This window comes from Patagioenas fasciata, chromosome 19, assembly GCF_037038585.1.
Source record: "Patagioenas fasciata isolate bPatFas1 chromosome 19, bPatFas1.hap1, whole genome shotgun sequence".
NCBI lineage: Eukaryota > Metazoa > Chordata > Aves > Columbiformes > Columbidae > Patagioenas > Patagioenas fasciata.
Window position 1 is genome coordinate 7035252 of NC_092538.1, and position 22923 is coordinate 7058174.

Sequence of the window (22923 nt, forward strand, 5' to 3'; positions counted from 1 at the left end):
ATACCAGTCTTAATACTTCTGTCCATTTCAATATAGGACTGTCCTCAGTCCCTGCGCCTCATTTTTCCTCGGAGTCCTTTGCTCTTCTCAAGTTGTGCGGTTTTTCAGGCCTTCGGCTGATACTTCCACCCCCTTTTTGGGAGCAGGGGCGGTGATTTGGTTGCTTTGCAGACCCTGCAGCGAAGGGAGCGGGAGCCGGGCCCGGCGGAGCTGCAGCCGGCGCGTCGGGATGGGACGTTCCCAGCTCCCACCCGGGAGGCGTGTGACAAAAGCCAGACATCATTCACTGGCTCCATAGAACCTGAGGCATCCACATATAAATTCAATGTGAATGCATAAGCTTATATAAAGAGGATCCTTAAACTATCCCAGCTAAAAATATTTATGAAATGCTGGGAAACATTTTTGTGAGGGTTTGGTGGTGGCGCTTTTTTTGGCGCTTTAAGATGCTCTCTTCCCTCATCTCTGTCATAGATACATAATGGGGTCACTTTGCATGGGTTTAGGGACATCCCTGTGAAATACTGTATTTTCTGTATGCAGGTTAACAAGGTGGACAAATATTTTGGGTCTGGAGTCTAAAGCAAAAGACATTTTTCGCAGCTACGGAGGCTAAAAGTGTTATCATAGGCTTATGTTGACCTGCCCGGGTTACTCTTCTGGTTTCTCCCTGTGCACTTTGAATCCTTATTTGCCCAAAGAGTGATTGTTTGATTCAGTATCTAATGTCTGTTATTTATTATTAATTCAAAACATCGTGTGCGTGATTTTTTCCCAATGCAAGAGTACATTAGCTTCTCCTGCACAAGAAACACATGTTAATCTGTTTTCCATTATTGTCCAAAAGACTTTTTCAAAAGGCAATTCGTGTTGCCCAGACAACATTAAAGGCTGTAATTAAAAATAATTTTCCATTAATTTATATACATACACATTTACTTATTATGGTCTTTTACTGCATTTCCCTAAGTGTGCACGCAGAAACCTAAAATGCTGTTGAAGAGTAAGTCAATATTCAGTGTAATGATCTAGTGTCGAGTGTTGCCGGTACCCTGATGTACTTCAATTAACCATCTTTCCCTGCAAACACCTGCATAGAAAAAGGGATGTTCTGTGGGATCAGCAGAAAAAATAAACCCAGAGTTTTCTGCATCGGCAGCGGAAGGGAATTCCAGTATTTCACAGCTTTTACTGATAATGATCTGCTGCAGATTAAAAACAAAAACCAGACATTATGGTGTTGGCAGATTGCAAAAGGACTTGCTGGTTAAAGCTGCTGTTCGGAGGAGATGAGGATAGCGTTTATTGCTTCCATATGGTCCAGAGATACAAGACAGGCAAAATGTCTGGGGAGCAGTAATACGTCTTTCTGTATTGATACAGAACATACTTCTAGCTCTGTGGGCTCTTTTCCCGGTACCTTTCACAGGTGAGAGTATGAGTGGGAAATATTTGCCCGTGATTCAGCATGATGGTAAAAAAAATACTTACAGATTAGAGCCATTTGTGTGAGTAAAGTCTTAGAAATGCTGGGTTTGTAAAGGGTCAGGGCTGGTACCTGCTGCCTAACACACGTGCGCAAAGGATCTATTCTTGCTTGACTATTCGCGTAGTTTTCAACCCTTTGAGCTTCCTATTAAGCTTTGTAAAGTACATTAAGAGCATGAGTCAGAATTTAGAGTTTGATAAATCTGTGTCAAAAAACTCTTTTCTGCATAATGTAAAATTAAATTTCTTGGTCTCTTTGACATCGTGATTTTTTTTTTTAGCTGAATTTAGAACCAAACTTATACGCACACTGAAACAGAAGAGTAACAGGCTATTTTTGTGGGCATCAGTACAAGTAGCTGACTGAAGAGCTATAGTCTTTGATTTCTCTATAATTACCACTTGTGAAGCACCTTTACACGTAGGAAAGATGATCCTGCCCTTCTGGTGAAGGTTGGGGACTAAGATCTTCAAAGACCTAATGAATGTGCTCAGTTATCGATGCGCCGTTGTGTTGCAAGAAGGGAGCAGCAAAGGATTTGGAGACTCACAAAGCAGAACCCAGAGCTGAAACCCAAGAGAATTTCAGCTTAGCTGATCAGTCTGACTGTGTCCTTTTAAAAAACGTTGAAAATTGGTATTGTTGGAATGAATGTCGCAATTGTGCAGTGCATGAACTCATATGGCAGGCATTCTTTGTGTGATAACGGTGCTTCTGCTCTCTTGTTCTCCCAGGGCTGATGAAATCGAGATGATCATGACAGACCTTGAAAGAGCAAATCAGGTAGGATTTTAAATGAGTTCCTTGTGAAATTCTAAGTGTGACTTTGATTTTTTTTTTCCTTCTCTTTTGGATTTCAGGACAGTTCTTTTAGATGCACTTAGCGGTCGTAACTGTGTGGAGTAAGAAAATACGCAAATTTAGAGAAAAATACAACTCTTTAGGGATACTCTATAAGGATTTTGTGCACAACAGAGTAGTGCTTGCCATATATTTACCCTCTAATAATTCAAAATTGAGTCTTCTGCTATAGTTAATCTTGAGTCTGTGTTTTTAAATCCATCATGTTGGCCCCTACCTGGGCGTGCAGGTAGCTGGTTTACCCAAATTAAAGGGTCTTGGCACTAGGGCTCCTGGAGCCCGACCTGGGGAGGCCTGACCTGCTGCAGCTCCAGCTTTTGTGGACTTCTCTGGACTTTTCCCTTCCATTTCTGGTATGTTTTATTAGCCTTATTACATTTTTAGCAAGGGTTGGATCAGACTGTGCCGTGCAGGAGAGCAAAGAAATCATAACTTGTTCCTGCAGATGTGAATTGGGTGGGCTCACAGAAAGTGTATTGTTCTTCACGTTAGTTACCGTCCAACCCCCCTGCAATGAGCCGCCCTTGTTGTAAAACATTTCTTCCTCATGTCCGGCCTCAATGTCCCCTCTTTTCGTTTAAAACCATCACCCCTTGTCCTATCGCAACACGTCTTACTAGAAAGCCTGTCCCAATCTTTCTTATCAGCCCCTTTTAAGTACGGAAAGGCCTCAGTAGGGTCTCCCCAGAGCTTTCTCTTCTCCAGGCCGAACACCCCAACTCTCCCAGCCTTTCCTCTTTATATGTATTTTTTTATATATCTTTCTTTATAAATTGGAAAAATGAAGCAGAAGGCAGATTTGTAAGTTGTTGGGTTGATCATTGAGTCAGTAAAACTGGGGTTTGCACAGTGGGTTTTTAGTTCTGTCAAATAACTTTCGTAGACAGCATTAGATATTTATGAAAGTGCTAGTGGTTATTTGAAAATCTGTAGATTTTTTAGAAATGATGTAGGTGTTAAAGGTGCTTTGGTAGAATTATTGTGTGGTTTTTGCAAAGGCCGTGTGCTTTGCAAAGTTGTAGCAATAATTTACCCAGAAGGAGTGAAGAGTGGAAGAGTGGTTCTGGTTAAAGAACGGGTATTTCTGATTTCCTCGTTGCCATACTAAAATGGAATATGTCCATTTATAGAGAAATTTGAAAGATATTTTCCTTGGCCTTATTAATGTTTGCAGATATCTAAAGGGTGTCAGGAGGATGGAGCCAGGCTCTTCTTGGTGACAGCCAGTGACAGGACAAGGGGTAATGGGTTCAAACTGGAACACAAATGTTCCACTTAAATTTGAGAAGAAACTTCTTCTCAGTGAGGGTGGCAGAGCCTGGCCCAGGCTGCCCAGGGAGGTTGTGGAGTCTCCTTCTCTGCAGACATTCAAACCCGCCTGGACGCCTTCCTGTGGAACCTCAGCTGGGTGTTCCTGCTCCATGGGGGGATTGCACTGGATGAGCTTTCCAGGGCCCTTCCAACCCCTGACACTCTGTCATTCTGTGAAACAGACCCGTAGTCCATGTCTTGTGTGATGCTTTACCTTTATAAAACACTTATGTAAATTATAACTAAGTAATCTTTGTAGCAGCAATTCCTGTGTTTTACCTCTTTAGAGCTGAAAAAAAAAAAAAAGAAATGGAAGAAATTAAATGCATTGCGCAAGCCAGAAAGTGAGTTTGCATCAGGCTGAAGTGTTACAATTGCAGAAACAAGTACTTAACGTAATTATGTATTTAATAGTTAAATTAACATTTCCTTTTACCATTTCAGTAAGTACTTATTCCCCATTATTACGGCTACCTTTAAAGAGTAATGCTCAGCATGACTCTTGCTTTGAGGATAGCCTGCCTTGCTGATTTTGATGTGATGTTTTGCTGCTCTGGAATTAACACTGACCCAAACCACTGGGATTCGGAGCAGGAATTTACGGAGCAGCAAAACATTTCCACTGAAAACGTGAAAAATATTTGCTATTGCGTTTTTAAATATTTGATATTTCTAGAAAATCCCTTTCTCTGGCTCTGGAGAGGTGAGGGTGATGTTTCCCGCCCCAGTTGTGCAGTAGGAGGGGGTGGACGTTCTTACTGATGTTGATCCAGGTGTCCATATTGTGGATTATTAAATCCATGGGGACAGACCTAGTCCTGGAACTCCCACCCTTGGTTCCAGTTGGGTGAAGCGAGGACCATTTTTAGTCTTCAGACTCAATCACCTCTCTTTTCCTTTTGTGTTTATTTTTTCTCATTTGGATCCTCAAATGGTTTCATGCTGGAGCTTTCTGGGCTTCTTTGTGTGCAATCATCCCCAGAAGAAATTACTAGCTCCTAGAAATAATTACCTTTAAATACCAGTGAGCTTTGCGATTTTCTGCTCAGAATGAAAAAGGGGTAGTGACCGCAAAGTTCTGTTTCTCTCCATTGTATCATTAGTGCAAGGTGTAAACTGATTTTTAATTTTCTCCCAAACCGTAACCCTAACGAGAGAGACAGAGAAACCCATGTCTGGTTCCCTCCTCATCCTGAGCTTGGATGGGTTGGATGTCTTTGGCTAAAGCCAAAATCTAACTAAATGCATTACCCCTTGTCCTATCATTGGTTGTCACCGAGAAGAGCCTGGCTCCATCCTCCTGACACTCACCCTTTAGATATCTGCAAACATTAATGAGGTCACCCCTCAGTCTCCTCTTCTCCAGCTCCAGAGCCCCAGCTCCCTCAGCCTTTCCTCACACGGGAGATGCTCCACTCCCTTCAGCATCTTTGTTGCCCTGTGTCGGACTCTCTCCAGCAGTTCCCTGTTCTTCTGGAACTGAGGGCCCAGAACTGGACACAATATTCCAGGTGTGCTCTCCCCAGGGCAGAGTAGAGGGGCAGGAGAACCTCTCTGACCTACTGACCACCCCCTTCTAATCCACCCCAGGTACCATTGGCCTTCCTGGCCACAAGGGCCCAGTGCTGGCTCATGGTCACCCTGCTGTTCCCAAGACCCCCAGGTCCCTTTCGCCTACGCTTCTCTCTAATAGGTCGTTCCCCAACTTACACTGGAACCTGGGGTTGTTCCTACCCAGATTCAAGACTCTACACTTGCCCTTGTTATATTTCATTAAATTTCTCCCCACCCAACTCTCCAGCCTGTCCAGGTCTCTGGATGGCAGCACAGCCTCTGGCGTGTCAGCCACTCCTTCCCCGCTTCACTAAGCCACCAGCCTGATAACGAAAATAACCTGAGAGTTCACTCTCACATTTCCATGAAGATTTAATAATCCTGTAGTTTGGGGAAGGGACTCGTTTTATTAAGATTTCATTTTGCACAATAAATCACTGCATATTTTCTGATGTGCTACGAAGTATAATAATAAATAATTAAAACTAAACTACCCTTACTTGTCAAAATAAATGATTTATCATAGTTTGGGATATAGCATCTTTGAATTTTTTATTGTTTGATTCCTAGAATATTATAATTTCCAATCAGTGATGTTAATACACGTTAATATACACTTCCAGCCCATAGGAAGATTTTGCCACGTGTAGCACTGAATTCAACATGTAATAAGTTTGACTGGTGGAACTTTAAGGGGAAGGTTATACTTTTTTGCTTGCAAGTATCTCATTTTACTATTCACACCGCTGGTCTTTGATCAAATTAACATTTTACTGTAAGGAGAAGAGCACTCAGTTCACGCTATTCATTATCTTGTCAGGAAACAATGAGAATAATTTAAACTGGATATATTGTATAAGACTTTTTCTTTTTTTTTTTAATTAGAAAGCACACGGCAGCATTACGATCATGACCTGCTGGCTCCACTGTGAACAGCACAATATTTACCTGCTATATTAAGGCAAATGAAAGTATTTTGAAATATTTTGTTACCAGGGAGGAACCTCTATGCTAGAAAAACAGCAGTGTGGAAATTACGAGGAATCGCATGACTGAGCCATCCAGAAAAACAGCATTTTTAGACAATGCCGGATTTGCATGATCTCCATCAAGGCAGTAGTGTCACTGTCACTGCTCATCGTGTATTTTCTAGGCTGTACGTAGTAGATTTAGAAGGAAGAAGCCAAGAATTTCAGCAGTGACTTATAGAAAGCAACTGTACTCTGGCATACGCGTTTCTTAGCCAAAGTGGGACGGTTTCACACAAAGAGAAGGTCGCGTGAACTTTCCAGTGACTCCAAGTTGTGCAAGATCGCTAGGTTTTAGCAATTTTCTGCACTGAGTGTCTGTCTCTGGCTGCATTCTCTTTTCTTATTTCAGGAAAAGTTGTTCAACCATTTCTAAGAATAAGATTAGGAAAAACAGTCCGGTCTTCCCCACGCGTTAGGAGTTGTTCTTGGTTTTGGTGAGGAGCCTGCTGTGCCCATATTGAAGAGAAGGGGCTTGGCGCTTGATGAGGGAGGGTTTGCCTTTTTCTCAGGGCTGTATTTTCTGTTGCTTCAAGTAGCAAAAGAAAAAAGAAAGCCCCAAGTTTGGCCAACCTATAAGCGTCTGAAAAAAAAACCACCAACCCAGTTCACACAAACTCAAGAGAATCTGGTTTGAATTTGTCGGCTTTGATGTCCCGAGCACGCTGCAGTCTGTCGCCGGGTGAACATTAACCAGCCAGGTTTTTCTTCTCTTGGCTGTAATGGGAGGTCCAGTGCCACTGTGACTGGGAGCACTGGGAGGGGAGATGTTTCCCTGGGCTGTCCCTGCCCAACGGGGAGCAGAGGTGCTGGGGAGGGAGGAGAAGGACCAGGACAGGGCTGCTGCAAGGACGTTCGGAGAAGAAGCGACAAGGAAAGGAGGAAAGCGTGGGGGTAAGATGAATTCTGGAAGTTCGTGTGGATTCGTTGGGTTGTGCGAGGTCCGAGCTTGCTTCTGTGCTCTGAACCTAAAGGCTCTGAAGCTCAGTGAAGGTAGAAACGGTGCTTCCGGCGGCCAGAATGCATTAGGAAGGGGACGAAGTGACAAGCAGAGAGTGCTACGGGTTGGAGAGGAAAAAACAGAGGGTTTTGCAGGGGAGCAGCGCAGCAGCCACTGCATGGCGTCTTGGGTGTGGGTGACAACGGCCAAACGCAGCCTGTGCTGGTGGTGAGGCTGTGGGTGACATGGGTGAGGAGAGCACCCGAATGGCCACACGGTGAGATTGTGGGTGACACCAGCGAGCAGAGCACACAGATGGTGATATGGTGAGATTGTGGGTGACACCAGCGAGCAGAGCACACAGATGGTGATATGGTGAGATTGTGGGTGACACCAGCGAGCAGAGCACCTGAATGGCCATACGGTGAGATTGTGGGTGACACCACTAGGCAGAACACCCAAATGGCCATACAGTGAGATTGTGGGTGACGCCAGCGAACAGAGCACCCAAATGGCCATACAGTGAGATTGTGGGTGACACCACTGAGCAGAGCACCCGAATGGCGATACAGTGAGATTTTGGGTGGCACCTGAATGGCGATATGGTGAGATTGTGGGTGACACCAGCGAGCAGAGCACCCGAATGGTGACACAGTGAGGCTGTGGCTGACACCAGCAAGCAGAACGCCCGAATGGCACCCATATAGCTGAAAATTTGGGCTTGTACCAGTGCATTCGTTAACGCTTCTTGAAGCACTTAGATCCTTCGGTGGTGGAAACTAGAGCACAGCCCATGAGGCAGCAAATAATCCTGTCTGCAGAGGAGGGGGGGATTAGTTTGCAGTAAATAAGCCACAGAGGTCACGCATGGAACAAGGAGGACAAAGCAAAATATTCATTTGCATAGCAACGTTCATCCTGAGGACGGAATGGAGTAGGTGGGCTGGTTGGGAAGAGGCAGTAACAGCGTCTTGCTGGGTGGTCCCAGCCTGCCTGCCCGAGCCCTGCGCACGGGGGTGCCCAAGCGTACCTGAGGCCTTGGGGTTGGCTTTGCAAAACTTCTAAGTGCTCCATTTTGAAACCGAACCGTTCTTATAACATGTTTTTGTGTGTAATTTATAATTTATATTGCGATAGCACCCAAAAGCGCTTTCCAGACATTGAACGCATCTATAATTCTGGCTCTAAAAAGCTTCCATTCTGGAAGGAAAAAAAAAGGCGAAGTTGACCAGTCTTTCCCAAACAGAATTGCCCAAAGTTTCCGTTGATGTATTTTTAACAAGGCATAGTATGAAATCTTGTCTGATATTATTCACAGGGTTACAACAGGTGTTCTGAATTGGCTGGGGAGGCTCTGCAGAAAGGGCAGCTGACAGCTTACTGCGTATGCAGATGTAACATCTATTAGAAATATCCTCTGTGGTTTGCTTGCATGCAAGCTGAATAGGTTCTCCAAACAATGCTGCTGTGGATGGAAACCATCAGCAGAATTGCTTAAGGCTGCAAAACCCATTACTTATACAGCAGTAGATGCAAGTGCCACAATGTAGTAACTTGGCCCGCTTGCTGGAGCTGTTTACTGGTTATTAGATCAATATATGTATATCCATGTCTAATAATGTACAAGAAAATAATTTATCTTAATCTTTATTGTTAGTTCGGTTTTTTAACCCTGATATTTTCCAGCTACATAAAAAGTTTCTCTTTTTGTGCCTTTTTAATGCTCCTACAGTTTTCTTTCATGCACACAATAACTTATGTCCCATGCTCTTGATTATCAGAGCCATGTTACCATACTTCTTACAATTACATTTTAATTACAGCTGTAGAACCTATGCAAAATCATTTAATATAATGTTGTGAGCAAATAGCACAGATGATGCATTTAGTATTTGATTGCCGTTAGTTTACTGATTGATTAAACATGCAGACAGAGTCTCTGCTTTGACTAGTGAGTCACAGACCATGCGCACACACAGGGGTATAGGTTGTACCTTCAAATCACAGAATCACAGAATGTCAGGTGTTGGAAGGGACCTGGAAAGCTCATCCAGTGCAATCCCCCCATGGAGCAGGAACACCCAGCTGAGGTTCCACAGGAAGGTGTCCAGGCGGGTTTGAATGTCTGCAGAGAAGGAGACTCCACAACCTCCCTGGGCAGCCTGGGCCAGGCTCTGCCACCCTCACCATGAAGAAGTTTCTTCTCGAATTTAAGTGGAACCTTTTGTGTTCCAGTTTGAACCCATTACCCCTTGTCCTACCATTGGTTGTCACCGAGCAGAGCCTGGCTCCATCCTCCTGACACTCACCCTTTAGATATCTGTAAACATGAATGAGGTCACCCCTCAGTCTCCTCTTCTCCAGCTCCAGAGCCCCAGCTCCCTCAGCCTTTCCTCACACGGGAGATGCTCCACTCCCTTCAGCATCTTTGTTGCCCTGCGCTGGACTCTCTCCAGCAGTTCCCTGTCCTTCTGGAACTGAGGGGCCACAAATGGACACAATATTCCAGGTGTGGTCTCCCCAGGGCAGAGCAGAGGGGCAGGAGAACCTCTCTGACCTACTGACCACCCCCCTTCTAATCCACCCCAGGTACCATTGGCCTTCCTGGCCACAAGGGCCCAGTGCTGGCTCATGGTCACCCTGCTGTCCCCAGGACCCCCAGGTCCCTTTCCCCTACACTGCTCATTTGCTGTGTTAAATGACTGAGGTTTTCCAAAGGATTCGCTGACAAAGCAGGAAGTCTGGCACACAGAAATATGGCACTTTTGCTGGCTTAAAACTGAATTTATTATGTAGTACAGGGAGGGACCCGTCGATGTTGGTCAGTAAAAGTTTTGATCTCAATTGATGGCAGTTCATGGATTTGGAAGAGTTGGTGATATGGGCTGGAAGTGGAGATAGGAAATTATTTGAGCTGTTTTCTGCTGCATGATTTGCAGAGCCCAGGTGGAAAGCTGTCGTTACCCAAGGAGGTAAGCAATGTGGTTTCATAAAAATAAAACAAACTTCAACAAAAAAGCGAGTAGAAGATCTGACCAAGAGGAATACGTATTGTAGAAACAGCCAGGTTTTGTTCCACTTTCTTAACAGAAGCTTATACAGTTATGGAAAGGGCTTTGCTGCTATTTATTGCCTGAAGTTACTGATCCATCTGTCTCTCCCCAAACTCTAGTACAGTCTTTCCTCATAACTCTGCTTTTCTCCTTTCTGTTATGATTCAATATTTGTATGGGAATTTTGTCTGGTAGCCAAGTCAGAGGCTTATCAGATATTGTGTAAATCCTCAGCAGCTGGTGACTGATCTGTGCAAAATTGTCAGTTTAGGGTTAAATATTGTTGAGTAAATAGACCCGCTGAAAGAACAGAGTCTAACAATTCATGTTTTGGGAAATAATTACTGAAGAAAGACAGCCCACCACATTGTATGCGTGTTAGAGAGAATGGTCAGAGTATCTTTTAATTCAGCATTTACCCGTGAGAATTATTCCCATGAGGAACCTTGCAATAAAATCTGCTTGGTCTATGAGAATAGAGAGAAATTGAATAAAAAGACTCCATTTCCACTTGTATTTATTCAGTCTGGGAAATTCAGTGGGCCGCAGCATTAGTATCAGCAGGGGATTCCTTGCTCCTAGCGTTAAATTACTGTCATAATCGCTCAATTATTTCTTCCTTGTACTGTTTAAAATAAAAATCCATCACATTCTATGTTTTTTTCTAACATTTATTAGGTTGAGTGTTTAGGAAAATCAATTATATTCAGTCAGGCATGAATTGATGAATGTTCTTGTAATAATTGTCAGTTGTTAAACTGAACGTACTTTCTCTTTTCACCCCTTTTCATTTCCTTCAGAGGGCAGAGGTGGCTCAGAGAGAGGCAGAGACCTTAAGGGAGCAGCTCTCGTCAGCCAACAAATCTCTCCAGCTCGCTACGCAGATCCAGAAGGCACCTGATGTGGTGAGAGGAAATATTTACTGACTCTTACAGGTTCCCGACAGTACAGCTCTTTCAATTTATGCTCGCAGCTATGAAAATACCTGCTTGGAGTAATATTTTAGCTGCAATGGAATTGTGTTCCTTTGGGATGGTGGTTGGGCTTTGAAGTGGGTTGGTGGCTGCAGAAGACCAGGGTAAGGAGAGAGGTCCCTGTTCTCCGTGGCGGCTGGTATGTGATCCATAGATCTCCTCAGTCGGCCCCGGCGGATCACAGCAGCTCTCGGGGTTTATTTCACATCGGTAGGAGCATCAGCAGAGGTAAAATCAAGGGACCAGCTTTGCCCAGGGTTGGCTGTATTATTGAGGACCTGCTGCCTGCCCACACCTGGCTCGTGCCACTCTTAGTGCCTGAACGGGCTGCCAGAGGAACTGGAAATAAACCTGGTATCATTCCGGTTTTCACTGAATATATCTAAACTGAGAATCACAACTAGAAAGTCAGTAAAAGCAGCTTAGATAATGGAGAAGATATCCCGTGCTCCTAAAGGTTCGGCTGGTGGTTTGGTTCTCCATGCGTTTCTAAATGAAGCAAACCCCGCTGCTGGGGACGCTGGCGGTGCCGATGGGACCTGGCGGGCACAGGGTGCGGGTACAGGACCCCAGCTGGTCCTGGGTGCGCAGGTATCACACATGAGGACACAGATTATTTTGATTTTTGTCTGCCAGAGGAGAAATGGGAGTATTTAAATGTAAATATGCAATTAAGTGAAATTTAGTCTACTTACAAGCAGCAGAGTTAACAAACAAAAGAAATCATACTCCTTGTAATCCTTTTTTTTTTCTTGCGAGCCACATACGTGCTTGACATTGGTATCAGAGACACACATGGTTGCTTTAAAATGTGTTTGCACAGAATGAGTAACAAACCATAAGTCCTCCAGATCTGTTTGGTCATCTATTAATACAGCCCAGTATTTCCTCAGAAAAGTCGAAAGACAGACAAGCAGATGGGAAAACAAACCAGAAAAAAAGCCTGAATATCACTTGTAACTCTGAATTACCTGCCTCTTCCTATCTCATGTCCTAGTCTTATCATTATTTTAACATTAGGTCTTTCTTGTATTTAATAGTACTTCTGCACTTCATTTATATTTAATATGACAACTACTGCAGGATGAAAATGATCATTATCTATCTTATTTCAGACCTTACGTTCTAGTCTCAATAGGCACAAGCAGCAGATGATTATACAACTTGTGATGTTTCATGCAAGCAAATTAGAGGTTTTTTCAACTTAAAGTATAATTCAGTGTAACAGGAGAGCGTTGTTAACTGCTGCTCCTACATGCAGCTCTCTGTGAGACACAATGCTATGGAGTCACTGAGTATCTAGCTAAGTGTTTAGAAAATACAGAAAAGGTATTTTGTTGTGCGTGTATTTTCTGGAAAAGTGGATATGGAGAAGATTTCAACATCATCTTGAATTGTAAGGAAAGCGCTTGGGTGACAGCATTGAATTTTCAGCTCTTTCACCGTAGGATCTTTGGCACAACGCTTACGATCGTTGTCTCTCTTGTGGTGAATGGATTTTTTCCCTAGTTCACTGGTGTTTTCTCAGGATCAGCCATTAACCTTTGTAAGATGCTTTTTAGGCTTTTTAATGGAATGTGTGTTCATTGGGCTGCCTCGTGCTCCCCAGATCTGCACAAGGAATTTCCCTCATGTTCTGCATGGAAGAGGTTCAGGGTGCTCCATGCATTGTAACTATTGAGTTCATGATACAAAGGGAGACAAAAGACATGGTACAATTAGTCTGTATTATCTTTTCTGGATAGATTTGCCTTCTTAACTTGTCTGTCCTCTCTTATAATACTGGAAATTCGGTCTAGTGAGGAAGGTTGAGGCTTGGGCACAAATTTGGCAGCCATGGGAAACTGGAAGATCCTGATTTAGGAAAAGGAATTTCTCGAAGTGGAGAGCACAGGGAGAAGCACCTCGTCTCACAGCTGTCAGGTCTATCTTCATCCCCATGGAGGAGAGGCTTTCGTTGCCAGCAATAACGTTAGCAGCAAACAATTCTCGTGTGAGGAGCAGATTCATTGGAAGTAGCCATTTGGGGCAATTTTTGACAGTTTTGCCTGAAATGTGCAGCGTGCATACAAAGAGCCAAAGGCACATGACTCCGCTGTTCTTGATTAAGAAATTCTGCTCCATTACTTCAGAATATTTCATCTGATTAGTATTTTGTAAGAACAGATTTTCATAGCTGTCAAAGCATTTGGACTATTAATAATAAATAGATCTAAATAGAATCCTTTGACTTTCACGGCCTCATCTTTTCAGTGCGCTTATGAAACAGGAAAATTTATTCTCTCCATTATCCCTATTTTACCAAAGAGCTGCCCGGGGCTGGTAGAAAAGTTCACGTTCCAGATCCACGCAACCACAGGAGTCGCAGGTTTAGAGGTTGTTTCTGTCCCTATTATCCCTATTTTACCAAAGAGCTGTCCGGGGGGATAGAAAGGGTCACGTTCCAGATCCACGCAACCACAGGAGTCGCAGGTTTAGAGATAATTTCTGTCCCTATTATCCCTATTTTACCAAAGAGCTGTCCGGAGGGGTAGAACGGGTCACGTTCCAGATCCACGCAACCACAGGAGTCGCAGGTTTAGAGGTTGTGTCTGTCCCTATTGTCCCTATTTTACCGAAGAGCTGTTCGGGGGGGTAGAAAGGTTCACATTCCAGATCCACACTACCACAGACATCGCAGGTTTAGAGATCATTTCTGTCCCTATTATCCCTATTTTACCAAAGAGCCGTCCAGAGGGGTAGAACAGGTCACGTTCCAGATCCACACAACCACAGGAGTCGCAGGTTTAGAGGTTGTTTCTGTCTCTCGCAATGCCACGCTCGGTCCTTACCTAACTACCCCGAATGCTTGTTGCGTTTTTATTTGTTTAAATTTCCGTGATCTAACGCTTCTTTTTCCCCCAGGAGCAGGCCATCGAGGTGCTGACGCGGTCCAGCTTGGAAGTGGAACTGGCTGCGAAGGAGCGGGAGATCGCGCAGCTGGTGGAGGACGTGCAGCGGCTCCAGGGCAGCCTCACCAAGCTGCGGGAGAACTCCAGCAGCCAGATCTCCCAGCTGGAGCAGCAGCTGACGGCCAAGAACAGCACGCTCAAAGTAAGGCCCGCTTCCGTGCTCCGCAGCTTTCCGAGGGTATCGCTGACGTACCGGTGCTGGGTTTACTGGTGTAAGCTTTCTGTGCTTCTCAGAGGCACCGTAAAAGCCGTTGGCTTCTTCAGGATGCTCTTGGATCCCAGTTTCTGTGATGTTTTATCCTAAGCGATCACATCTTGTTGAAATTTCGTTGAGCTAGTTCTCATTGGTTTGGAATTTGTTTTTCACAGAACGTGGCTACCTTTAGAATCAAAACCAGCAACAAACCCCAACATATATATATTGTCATGCACAGGAACAGCAGTTGGACTCGATGAGCCTTATGGGTCCCTTCCAGCTCAGGACATTTTATGATTTGCCATGGATATGTAGTGAAGTAGCTGAACTGAAAACGCACAGAACATCCTTCTCAGGCTTTAAAACTTTTCATTCCCATTCCAGTGATTGGTATTGCGGATTTGGCAGGGGTATATCTTTGGATTCACCTGCTAGGCCGTCCAGTTCTCTCCACTGGCAAAGGGAAGTGTATCATTTAGAGCATAAAAACAAGTAAAATCAAGACCCAGAGAGAAGGCATTTTAGCCTTCATATTAATTTTATTCTTTTTAACTGTATATTTGCTGCACAGTAATCGCCATTTATAATTAGCAGTCCGGTCCTGTACTCATTTGCACACCAGTAGCACTGCACTAAACCCAGAAGAAACATCTAACGATTTTGCGAGTGACCCCTTTACCTTTCGCTGCTGCAGCTTTTCTGCTTTGTGCAGTAGCCCCCCCAGTTTGATCCGTCAGAGAGCATGAGAAATGTTTCCTGACATGCGTTATGAATCAGTTTCCTGTAACTCCCCATCTCTTGCACTGTTTCAATGTGTAAACAAGATAAATTTATCTATTCCATTAAAGACTTCATAGTTTTGCAGGTTTTATAGTCTGAGAGTTCTCTGAAAGCAGGAGGCTGATAGTACCCACTTAGCTCTGCCTGTAGCTTTCCTCTATCAGAATGATTTAATGTTCAATTGAAACTCTTGGAAATTGTTCTAATTCTGCTATTTTCTTAGAGGTTACTAGTTTTGCTCTGGTGCAGCATAATTTATGTGGACAAATACCTGTTAGGGATGGAAGTGTTGTGTTCAATGTGCTTTCTGCGTGTGTTAAAACAGCCTTGCAGAATTTTTATGAAAATTCAGTAGAGCTCAGGAAACCTGTTATGTTCCTATATTGATGGTATCGGTGTCTGCCCCTCTGTCCCCATGTGGGCACCACTCTTTCTAAGGGAGCAAGGCCTGGTTTTAAGGGACACATTTTGCTGGCTACGCCCATATTACAGGGTTTTTTTTATTTCTTCATAAAGCCTGATAGAAAATATCTTGAGTCCTTGCACTTGACGGGTTTTCTTGGAATAAAGCGTGTTCCTGTTGAGGTCAGTATTAGTTTAGCCATTAACTTCAAAGGGAATAGGATCACAGAAATGACAGAGCAAGTCTTTGATTTTCATTCCAGTAATCTCCTTCCATTTTCTCATAGGCTTGCCTGGCTAATGCTCTGTATTTAGGTTCCTGTTGATAGCGTCTGATGCAGCGACTCTATTGATAAAGTTTTAGTCATTTCAACCCTCTTTAACCTTATTTGCCGCACTATAAAAAATACTTCAAAATACCTACTTCTACCCCAAAGTGCTGGCAAAGCTGTGTCTGAGATCTGTTGTACAAAGAACCAAATCTCAGTGGTGATGTGTTGATCTCGTGTTTGATTATAGAGGAATTGCTTCTAAGATAACCGAGGTTGTAATGGTTGCCTCCACAAAAAATGAATCACAGTTTCACAAATTAAAGCAATGTTCTCAGACCGTATCTCGGGGGAATTCTTTAATACTCTATGACTTAATGAAACAATACAGAAGTACCTTCAAAATTATTGCTTCTTCATCTGATCTAATAATCAAAACATGTCCTCTAGTAACAAGACTTTTCTAACTATAATTATGTTAACCCTTTGTTGGTGGGAGTTAGAGCTTCCCTGCTACCCACTAAGAATATAACCTAGGTTAACTGAAGATGAGATTTTTAGTTTGTCACTCTAAACTAAACTACAACATTAGTCTAATGGGGTTTTTTAGATGTTTTAAGCCCCTTAACACAGCCCACTCCGTTTACCTTTATTTCATAATGCAGTAATGAGTTTTGTTTTAAATAACCTAAGAGGGGACACAAGCTCTGCGTGCTCTGACACGGGCTCATTCAGGTATCAAATGCAAGATGATTCCTTAACGTGGAATATTTGCAAATGTAGTGTGCAGAAGTGCCACCAATCCATTCCTTGTGTCCTCTGGTCCCTGAGTTCCTGTGTGTTGGAGGACGTCAGAATATGTTTTGTCTGAATTAGCCAGGTTGGTATTTAGTGCAAGATATTAGTTCCTCCACATTGTCTCACAGCTGGAACCTTTGTTACACTGTGTTCTGTGTATTTTACAGGGTTCTTTGAGACAATTACCATACTAATACATTTTAAACCAGGCATTGACTGGGAAGATGCCAAGTGCCTAAATGGTTTGCTTATATACAGACATCGCATTCTCAGTTGTTAGTTTATTTTGTTTAGTAAAGTATACATTTAGGTGCAGATTTTCCATGGCAACAATCTCTGCATTAGGTACTTGGGAATGATGGATGTATGTGTTTTTATACAATTCAAAGTAAAATATTGCTGGTTGCCATACTGCTATAACAGCATACAAGCACCTGAGAGTCCAAACAGCTTCATTCTGTCAACATCTTTTTCTGTTTGGTTTTTTAACCTAAAATTTCCAGAAATACTTTCAGGGTATAACATATCCTTGTACAGAATAATATTTCATATAGATTGCATTCAAATGCAAAAGCTAATCTGCTTGTGGACCCAAAAATGTGATGAGTTACAGAGTTAAGAGGTGAATTGTAGTGTAATCTTTGTTTAACTAAGCCTAACCTGGTACATTAGAAAGTCCAGCTGAATTCCTTGTTAAAGAAACTGTGTTTTGCTCAACGTTGAGCTGAACCTTGCAAATCTGCGTCAACTTGTGGCACAGTGTAGCTGAACCTCCTTAAAGCCCAGAGAGCCAAAGTGACACCTTGGGCCCTGGGATCCCGTAGTACATGGTATAATGAGGTCTCAGCACGTGTCAGAGATTATCAAAACCTCAAACATCTTTAATATTCATTTGTGGGGGTTTTCTGCTCACATCGAGCAGGATTTTCCTGGTTACGTCAGTACGGGGTTTATAGCAGGGCCAAAACACCTGTAACACAGTGTCTGCTGTATAAAGCAAAGTTGGTACTTCCTATAATTCCAGTTAGCGACTGGACTTGGGTAAAGCAGAACGTGTCAGAAGAAATGACTAAAACTTGCCCTGTATTTTTCCAGTTGAACAAAATTGCTTTAGCTCAAAGAGACAGTTTTTCCTGTTTTTCCTTCTTAACGCAATCCGAATGGCCGCACAAGTTACTGATGGCTAAGGGCTCAAGGACACAAGACCTCTTGAGAGGCCGTTTGTTTTATCGATGTCCCATAGAGTGCAAACTCCACACTGAACAGCAGTTTCTGCGTTAAATTATACATACTGATGGCAAGGCAGAAACGTCAGCGGTGGGTAAGCTGGAAACCCTGTAAAAATTGGCAAAATAGCTGCAAGTCCAACAAAGCCCCATCGTGCTACCATTGTCATCTACAGAAGCCTCATTAAGCTGATGAAGGTGGCTCAGGTGATGGAGCCGCTCAGTGTCTGGGTTTGCTGCTTGTTCCCCTGGGATGGATGATACCTACACACCGGCGCTTGGGAAGACAGGACGGTTAAGGGGTGCCCACTTGCAATTGTTCATCTGCTGTTCACACACCCTGTGCTGGTGCAGAACCATATGGGGCTACGTTTTAAACGGGATTGGTAACATGATCAAAGTTGACAGCCGCCCGTCCCTGCCTTCCTCCGAATGACCAGCCCAGGAGTGGGTGTAGGATCTTGTGGAATTCACTTTTCCACTGGAGGCAGCCTCTCCTTGATATAAAACTCTGTTTTTCATGTCATATATTCCTTTCCTTTGCAAAGTAGATGCTCTGTCTTTGAGGGTGGTGCGTCCTGGTGTTATTTCTATTTCCTTTGGGATTCTGTACCAGATTTAACACCAAAAATGCAGTGAAGCAGAGCCAGCCTGAACTTACCCCTGGAAGTTGCAGGCCAGTGCGTTCTTTCTTTGCTTAGATCAGGTGTGCCTGTGCTAAGGAAAGAAATTATTAGTGGGAAATTAATGTGGCTTCTACAAACAACGTAACGGCATCAATTATGTATCACTATGTTTTAGGCCTCCTGACGCATTTATCCCGTAGTGATGGGCACTGTTGTTGGGAGCAGGGGCTCTTGGGTAAGGTCCAAATGTGTGGCATTGCGTTCTGGATTGTGTTAGGAGGTTTGTTTCAGCGTTTGTGGCATCTTCGCGCCGGAGAGAAGCCATTGAGACCTCCCCGGGTCAGGGAGACCTGAGCAAGACGACCTGCTGGGTTGGTCTCAATGCTTCATCTCCGGTGTGTAATCACATTAGTTATTGCAATAAGTAATGCTTGTAAAACCACTTGGTACAGCTGTTTTGTTTGGGCATGAGGCGTTGTAGAAGTCTTACAAGCCTAAGGCTTGTCAACAGCTTCTTCAGCCCTTTTTTCTCATGTAAATAAGGTTATCAAGACCCATCATATTAAAAATACAGTCTGTGCCAACGCGTCCTGCCTGTTTACTCAATTTATCAGCTTTGCAAAAATCTCAGCTCCCCCATTTTTTAATGCCTTGTTCCCCAGTCTCTTCATTGAACACGGGACAGTGACATTGCAAACAGCCGAATTGGGACCTACCGAATTCTGTAATGCTTGGCACTCTGTAAACAAAGGGAGAGCGAGGTATAATTGTGTTTACGTTGAATTGGTTATAGTTTGTTTTCTAATATATGTAAATTAGGTATGAGTCATTAACCCTCACTTGTGCGCTGCTGTATATATGGAATAATTTAAAGATGATTTTGAAAGCCTGCAGAAAAAAGAAAAACCTGAATAATTAAATCCATGTTCTTTCTTTTAAAGCAACTGGAAGAAAAACTGAAAGGACAGGCTGATTATGAAGAGGTTAAGAAAGAATTAAAGTAAGTGTTAAATGCTTACATAATTTTTTCACAAACTCTCGTTTAACAGTGCTTGTTAAATAAAGCCACAAATCTGTGTTCTTGGAACAATAAAGAATTCAGTCAAAACCACAAAGACGGGGAGATCGGGAATATTGGCAGAAATTGCATCCAGAACCAGCGCAGTTGCTGTATCTGAGGATACTCCTGTTTGTTGCAGCAGAGCGTTGCAAGAACAACGTGAAGAAAAGGGGCTAAACCTATTGTCCACCGGTAAAAATGTTTAAAATCTGTGGTATTTTAGGTGGACCACTCTTTAATAATCCTCAGCCAACAGCTGCATGTGATGAGGACCAAAAATTGAATGCAGGGCCTTTGGCTGTAATACCTTTTCTGTGCCTTTGCCAGCCAGTGTTCGGCACTTACCATTTAATGCTGTGCTTGTTTCAGTGTATATTTTTGCTAATATATTGTGGTTTTAAACTAAAGCCACAAACAGCCTCTTCCTATTTCAAGGGTTTTTTTAAGAGACTTGAAAGAGCCTCATTTTAAGCTATAACAAGATAAGCTGTCAGGTTCAGGGCAGAAGTTTTTTGACTAGAAATATGTTTAGTGTCAAGGTTTAAATAACTGCAAGAAACTCCATCCCTTCTTTCATCATTCTGGCATTCTTGTGTGTATTTTAAGAAGACTGAAAAAATGTTACCTTGTTTGATGAGGTATTTCAGATGGGGCTGGTAGTCATGTGCTTTTGTTTACATGTCCCTGGAGAATATGGAAAGCAGGTTTGGTTTTACAAGCCCAGCGACTGCCCAGCCCCTGGTGCTGTTATATGCAGCTTCTGATTTCAGCTGGTTTATGCCCTCGTGTGTAAAACAGTGAATGGGAATTAGGGCATAACCCTTCCCATTTGCTACACGAGTTACTAAAAAATCTGCGCATCTGCCAAAACAGCAGATGAGTTTTAAATCCTGCCTGGTTTAATGACTTTACTTTAGACACAAAACTCATTTAGATCCCTGTATTCCTGGCAGTAATGCCTTTTTGGTTTTCTTTCTTTACAACACTAACTTAGATGAGGGCAGGGATGGGAAGGCAGGTGAGAGGTCCAGGAGAACCCACAGCACAGGGGTGTTCATCTGGTACTTCTGCCTGTTATTTGGGAGTGAGCCCACAGTGAAGGAGATGGGAGAATCTCCTTGTTGGGTGCCAATAAATTAACTCTGTTCTCCTGGCTGGCTGCAGCTTTTATATCCCCTAATTTGTGGGTAACAGGTGGCTTTGGAGAGACAGCCAGCGTGTAGGTGGCCTGGGCTCTGTACACTTGGGTAGTCCAGGGGTTCAGAGCCTCCAAGAGCACTGCAGATGTTCACAATGCTCCACCGTCACGGCGGCTCATTCTGCCACCCTCTGCTCCTGTGTGGTCCAGGAGATGTGCCCAAAGCTGAATGTGCGTCACCTGAGAGTGACAGTCTGAGCTGAAGCAGAACTATGAAGTCTGTTGCTGTAAATCTGGTACTCCTCATAGCGAATCAGTCCTGTGCCTGCCTCTGTGCCCTGAAACACTGACGAGAATGAGCTGCTCATAACACACACACCAAGAGAAAATATGTCAGTAAGGAAGAAAGAGAATATACTTCTGGAGTTGTTTTGGCACTGATGTGTTTTCCTCGATCCTCGGAAGGATGCTAGAGGCATTCTAGGCTGAGAGATCTCCATACCAGCCAACTTCTAACCTTGGAGGAACTTAACTGGGTCCACGTCAAGACTGGGATGGGAAAATTCTTTGCTTTTTGCATCAGCTTTTGTGCCAAATGGCGCTTAAACCTATTTTTGAGATCTGAAAGCTCTGTGTGTCCTTTTAGTTCCCTCTCGAGTAAAACGACAGTGCTGACCCTCCTGCCTTTGCAGTTGGGAACAGAAAGTCGAACTGTCCCAGTGCACACTTTGCTTTAGAGTAAGATCTTTCAAGTTGTCTTAGATGTGCAGATTCAAGTCACAAGATCATTCCTTTAAAAAGCAGGTAACTGATCTTGAGCAGCAGAGTGAGTCGAGATCTCATGGGCAAAGATATTCCTCATGTTCCCAAGGAAAACGCCTCTTTTGTGCCACATTTGGAGAGTCATTTTTGACATGTTTAACATTTGCATTTTTGATAAAATGAACCTGCTGTAGTGAATATCCCTCCAAGGACAATCCAAGGTACCATCAACATGGTTTTATTATATTTTGGCTTCTAAGTGTGTAGGAAATCACCTGTGAAATTACTAGAAGGCTATTTCAGGGAGCAAAGAATCCACGTTAAATAGGCAGAGGTCAGTAAGTTTGCAGCTGAGGTTTGAATACCCACGTCTGCATCCAGCTCACTGAGAAAAGCAGCTGCCGCAAGGTTCAGGATCCTTTCTGCTCTTTGCAGCAGGTGCTCAGAAACAAAACGTGTTGGTAGAGCAACCTGCGCGAGTGGCCGCGCACAACAGGACCGGGGCTTTAAAGCCAGGTTTGTGGGGCTGAGAACCAGAAATACGTATTAAACACCTCCGGGCGGACGTGGCGCTTCCAACTGGTTTCAGTCTGGTTCTGTAGGCAGCTCGTTAGTGATCAGAGCACGTCGTGTGTGCTCCTCCGAGAGCTTTTGGTGTAGTGTCATCCCGAAGGAACCCGGTTGGGATGCTCCAGGACTGCTCTGCGTGGCAAACCAGAGAGCGGTAAGTGGGGATTGCTGGGAGACCTGTGTCCCAAATGCTCTGCTGATCTGAACCGAAACGGGAGAAACACCTGTGATTTCCCACGGGAAGTTTGTCACCTGGTAATTTGCTGTTACAAATTGGGTTTTTTGAAATTCAGATAGATGTCCGTATTTGACCATCATGAGATCATACTTTACTACTTGCTGTCCTTTCAGAGGCCAAACCCTGCAGAACCCATGGGAGGGTGAACACCGTTACCTACTGGTAACTGCAGCTTTCCCCAGATGAGTCTCTGTAGATTGTATTTATCTGCCCCAGTAAGAAACACTTTGAGCAGTGATTAGCAACTCAAGCAAACATGCCTGTGATGTCCATGTCAGGATCTCCAAGAACTTGAGCCATTAATGCACAATCTCTCTCCTTGACTGGCCTGGGGTCTGCACACCTGGATGGCCCAGGGGTTCATTAATAGCGGAAAAGAGGCGTTTCTGCATGTGGGTGAGCAGTTGTGCCCACGTAACGCCGAGTCTTAACAGCTTTATTATATACGCTTGTGTACTGGATGATGGCTCTACCCTATGGCGAATTCTGCTGGCAAGAGGGGTTGCCCGGTGATGCTGTGTGACAAAACCGATGGCCAAAATTTATTTGTTAATTATTATGTTTGTAGGAGTGCCTGGCAGAATTAAGGCGATGAGAACACACAGATGCAAAACACACAGAAGTTTCTGTCTCAGAATGACTTTTATTTTTTCTTTTTGCCTGGATTTCTATGGCTTTGTGTGATCTCTAATGAGTC

The 22923-nt window shown here is 43.7% G+C and overlaps 1 protein-coding gene across 7 annotated transcripts in view; it reads left to right on the plus strand.

Moving 5' to 3' along the window:
• The window catches only part of CUX1 (cut like homeobox 1), a 264153-nt gene that overhangs the window by 165589 nt on the left and 75641 nt on the right, over positions 1–22923 (plus strand). For all 7 annotated transcript variants that reach the window (XM_065853071.2, XM_071816982.1, XM_071816983.1 and 4 more), the window contains exons 9-12: positions 2224–2272; positions 11037–11141; positions 14115–14303; positions 19400–19458. In XM_065853071.2, coding sequence (XP_065709143.1) covers positions 2224–2272; positions 11037–11141; positions 14115–14303; positions 19400–19458 — 402 coding nt within the window. The remainder of the gene's footprint in view (positions 1–2223; positions 2273–11036; positions 11142–14114; positions 14304–19399; positions 19459–22923) is intronic.